The sequence below is a fragment of the Galeopterus variegatus genome, unplaced genomic scaffold (genome assembly GCF_000696425.1).
Source record: "Galeopterus variegatus unplaced genomic scaffold, G_variegatus-3.0.2 Scaffold20481, whole genome shotgun sequence".
NCBI classification, from domain to species: domain Eukaryota; kingdom Metazoa; phylum Chordata; class Mammalia; order Dermoptera; family Cynocephalidae; genus Galeopterus; species Galeopterus variegatus.
In genome coordinates, this window is record NW_007746592.1 from 10,138 (window position 1) to 13,259 (window position 3,122).

General features: G+C 36.0%; 1 protein-coding gene across 1 annotated transcript in view; it reads right to left on the reverse strand.

Annotated features, from left to right (window-relative positions):
- The window catches only part of LOC103583196 (aldo-keto reductase family 1 member C1 homolog), a 7,131-nt gene extending 5,931 nt beyond the window's left edge, over positions 1 to 1,200 (reverse strand). The window contains exon 1 of the mRNA XM_008564583.1: positions 1,117 to 1,200. Coding sequence (XP_008562805.1) covers positions 1,117 to 1,200 — 84 coding nt within the window. The remainder of the gene's footprint in view (positions 1 to 1,116) is intronic.
- Positions 1,201 to 3,122: the final 1,922 nt, after the last annotated feature.

The window sequence follows — 3,122 nt, forward strand, 5'->3', positions numbered from 1 at the left end:
GCCTGAAATGGAACAGTTGACCCCAGAGGCTTCTGCAATGCCTTCAGGGCCCTTTTCTCCTTCTCCTGATAATCCCTTTCCTTCGTACTAATCTTCTTAGCTAAGGGTCGCTGGTCTCCACCATTGCATGCTCTCTGCTTCTCTACCACATGGCCACACTGCAAATTTTCTAAATCTTTACACTCTGCTTCTCTTTTAAATTCTGGCTTTATGTCATGCCTTTGCTGCCATAACTCAGAGCAGGCTGTTGCAAGTAGCCATGCAGCTTTCTTAATTCTTTGCTGCTTACAAATTTCTTCTGCTAAATACTCTGGTTCACAACTCCTAAGTTCCAACTTCCACAAAGTCCTAGGGCATGGACACAATGCAGCCAAATTTCTTTCCAGTACATAGCAAGAGTGATTCTTTCTCCAGTTTACAAAGAATTCTTTCTTATTTCTATCAGAGACATTCTTAAAATGGTCTTAACAGTACATATTTCCATAAGCACTCTGTTCACCACCATTTAACCAGTCTCTAAAACATTCCAAACTTTCCCTTGTTTTCTTGTCTTCTTATGAGTCCTCCAAACTCCTCCAACCTCTCCTCAAAACCCAGTTCCAAAGCTGTTTCCACATTTTCAAGTATCTGTTATAAGCAATACCCCACTTCTCTGGTACCAATTTTCTGTATTAGTCTGTTTTTGTTGAATAAAACAAAATACATGGAACTGGGTGACTTATAAAGAAGAATGAAATTTATTGCTTATCGTTTTAGAGGCTAGGAAGCCCAAAGTCAAGGGAACACACCTGGTGAGGATCCCAGGGGTCTCACACTGCAAGATGGTGGAAGCAGAGAGAGAAGAGACAGACTCTCCTCTTCTTTTAAGGCCCTCAGAACCATGCCCCTGACCACCATTTTAAATCCATTCACCACTGCATGGTCCTACAATCTAATTAATTCTTCAAGGCTCCACCTTTCAACTACCATAATAGGATTTCCCACCCTCTTAACAGTCACAATGGGGGCTAAGTTTCTAATACATAAAACTTGGGGGACACAATTGCAGTTTCAGGGAGATTTGGGAGGACAATATTCAATCAACTACAACACTCAACCCCAAGACACTGCTTTTACCTCTGGAAGTGCATAGGTGCCAAATCCCAGTACAGGAATGAAGTGATCATCATTCATTTTCACATACTGACATTTGGGATCCATTGCTGTAACTCCTCTGGCTAAGCAGAACTTATTTCTTTCTTCTGCCCTCACGGGTTGTAAGACCAAATGATAGGCAACACCACAGTTACCTGTCCAAAGGTTGAGCAATGTCATGTAGGAGGAGCAAGTTTAAAGCAGTATTCCACAGAATTAGAGGAGAATTGGATTCAGTTTACATTTCTTGTAAAAGAATATTCTTAAGTAAATTATTATATATTCTTAATGAACTCTTTAACTTTTCTAGAAGTATACGTTCTTTTCAGAATGCACATATATTAGGGCAAATGCTATGAAATATTTAGTGAACAATTATTGACTATATGTTACAATAGATAAAATTCTAGCTATGAATCTTTTTTGTTGTTTTTGAAATTATGGACGCAACTCTTGATCATGCATCATTTGAACAGTTACTTATTTTACATCTTTTACACATACACACATGCAATTTGGAAAAATGACTGATGAGTATTTTTTATAAAAATGAGTGTCAGTGAAGAAGCTTAAGTTAAAATTGAAAATAAATTTTAGTTTTTACTTTTCTTATAAGCACAGTTATTTTGTTTCTTCTTTGTATGCACTGCAATATCAATATTTAACACTTGCAAGACCTCAAGTCTTTATCATTAAGCATAGTGTTTATTGAGTGTTAATGATTAACAGTTATTGGACATACATTTGCAATATTCGTATAGTGTTTACATTTTCCACCCAGTTCTATAATTTTATAAATTACCATAAAGGACCTATTCAAAAAAGGACAAGTATTTTACATAATTTATAATTTTCAACATTATTTGTTTTAAAAAAGCCTAGCAATCTTGAGCAAAAAAATGTAATGCCAGAGCACTCCAAACTATATTATAAATCTATAGTAACTAAATGGTACTGGCATAAAAACAGACACATGGACCAATGAAACAGAATAGAGAGCCCAGAAATCAACCCATGTGTTTACAGTCAACTGATCTTTGTCAAAGGCATACAAGGGGGAAAGGAGAGCCTAGAACATACAATGTGGAAAGGAAACCTCTTCAATAGATGGTGCTGGGAAAACTGTATATGCATATGTAAAAGAATTAAACTTGATCTGTACCTCTCGTCATATACAAAAATCAACTCAAAATGGATTAAAGACTTAAATATAAGATGTGAAACACTAAAACTCCTAAAAGAAAACATGAGAAAAACACTCCAGGATGTAAGACTGGGCAAAGACGTTATGAATAAGACCTCAAAAGCACAGACAACAAAAGAAAAATAAACAAACTGGAACATATCAAACTAAAAAGCTTTTGCACAGCAAAGGAAACAATCATCAGAGTGAAGAGACAACCTACAGAATGTGAGAAAATATTTGAAATGACTTTAATTACAAGGAATTTGGCAATAGATCAGTAAATATTATACATTAGCAAAATGAAATTTTATGAATTAATTGAAAATTTAGCATACAGAATGATGTCAGCAAAATGTGTGACCAGGAAACTCCAAGTTCTCCCATAGAAACATTAAAATCCAACCTGACTCTTGCTGTGCAACCTCAGAAGAGCTTTGGTAAACAGTCCAAGGTCTATAGCAACAAAGGGACACTACCTTGAAATTACACTGTGTTTTCTTAACACTTGCCAATGCCTGTCTAGCACCGGTGGTCTTGGTGTGTAGGTAGCATCAGCCCAGTCACCAATTTCCTCCCTCAAAGGAGAGCAACCAGAGAAGATCTGATTTGCAGCATTCTAACCTCCCTAGGACTTCTGAAGGATTTTTGTCTATTTTGCATAATTTTGACTTCAAATTGAAAAGCAGCTGGGATGCCTCTTTAAAAAGGTAGGTAAACTGTAAACAGTTATCATGAGGAAAAGATTTTTTTTTTCGTTAAATTTTTATTTTGTCAATATACAATGTATATGATTATTATGGCC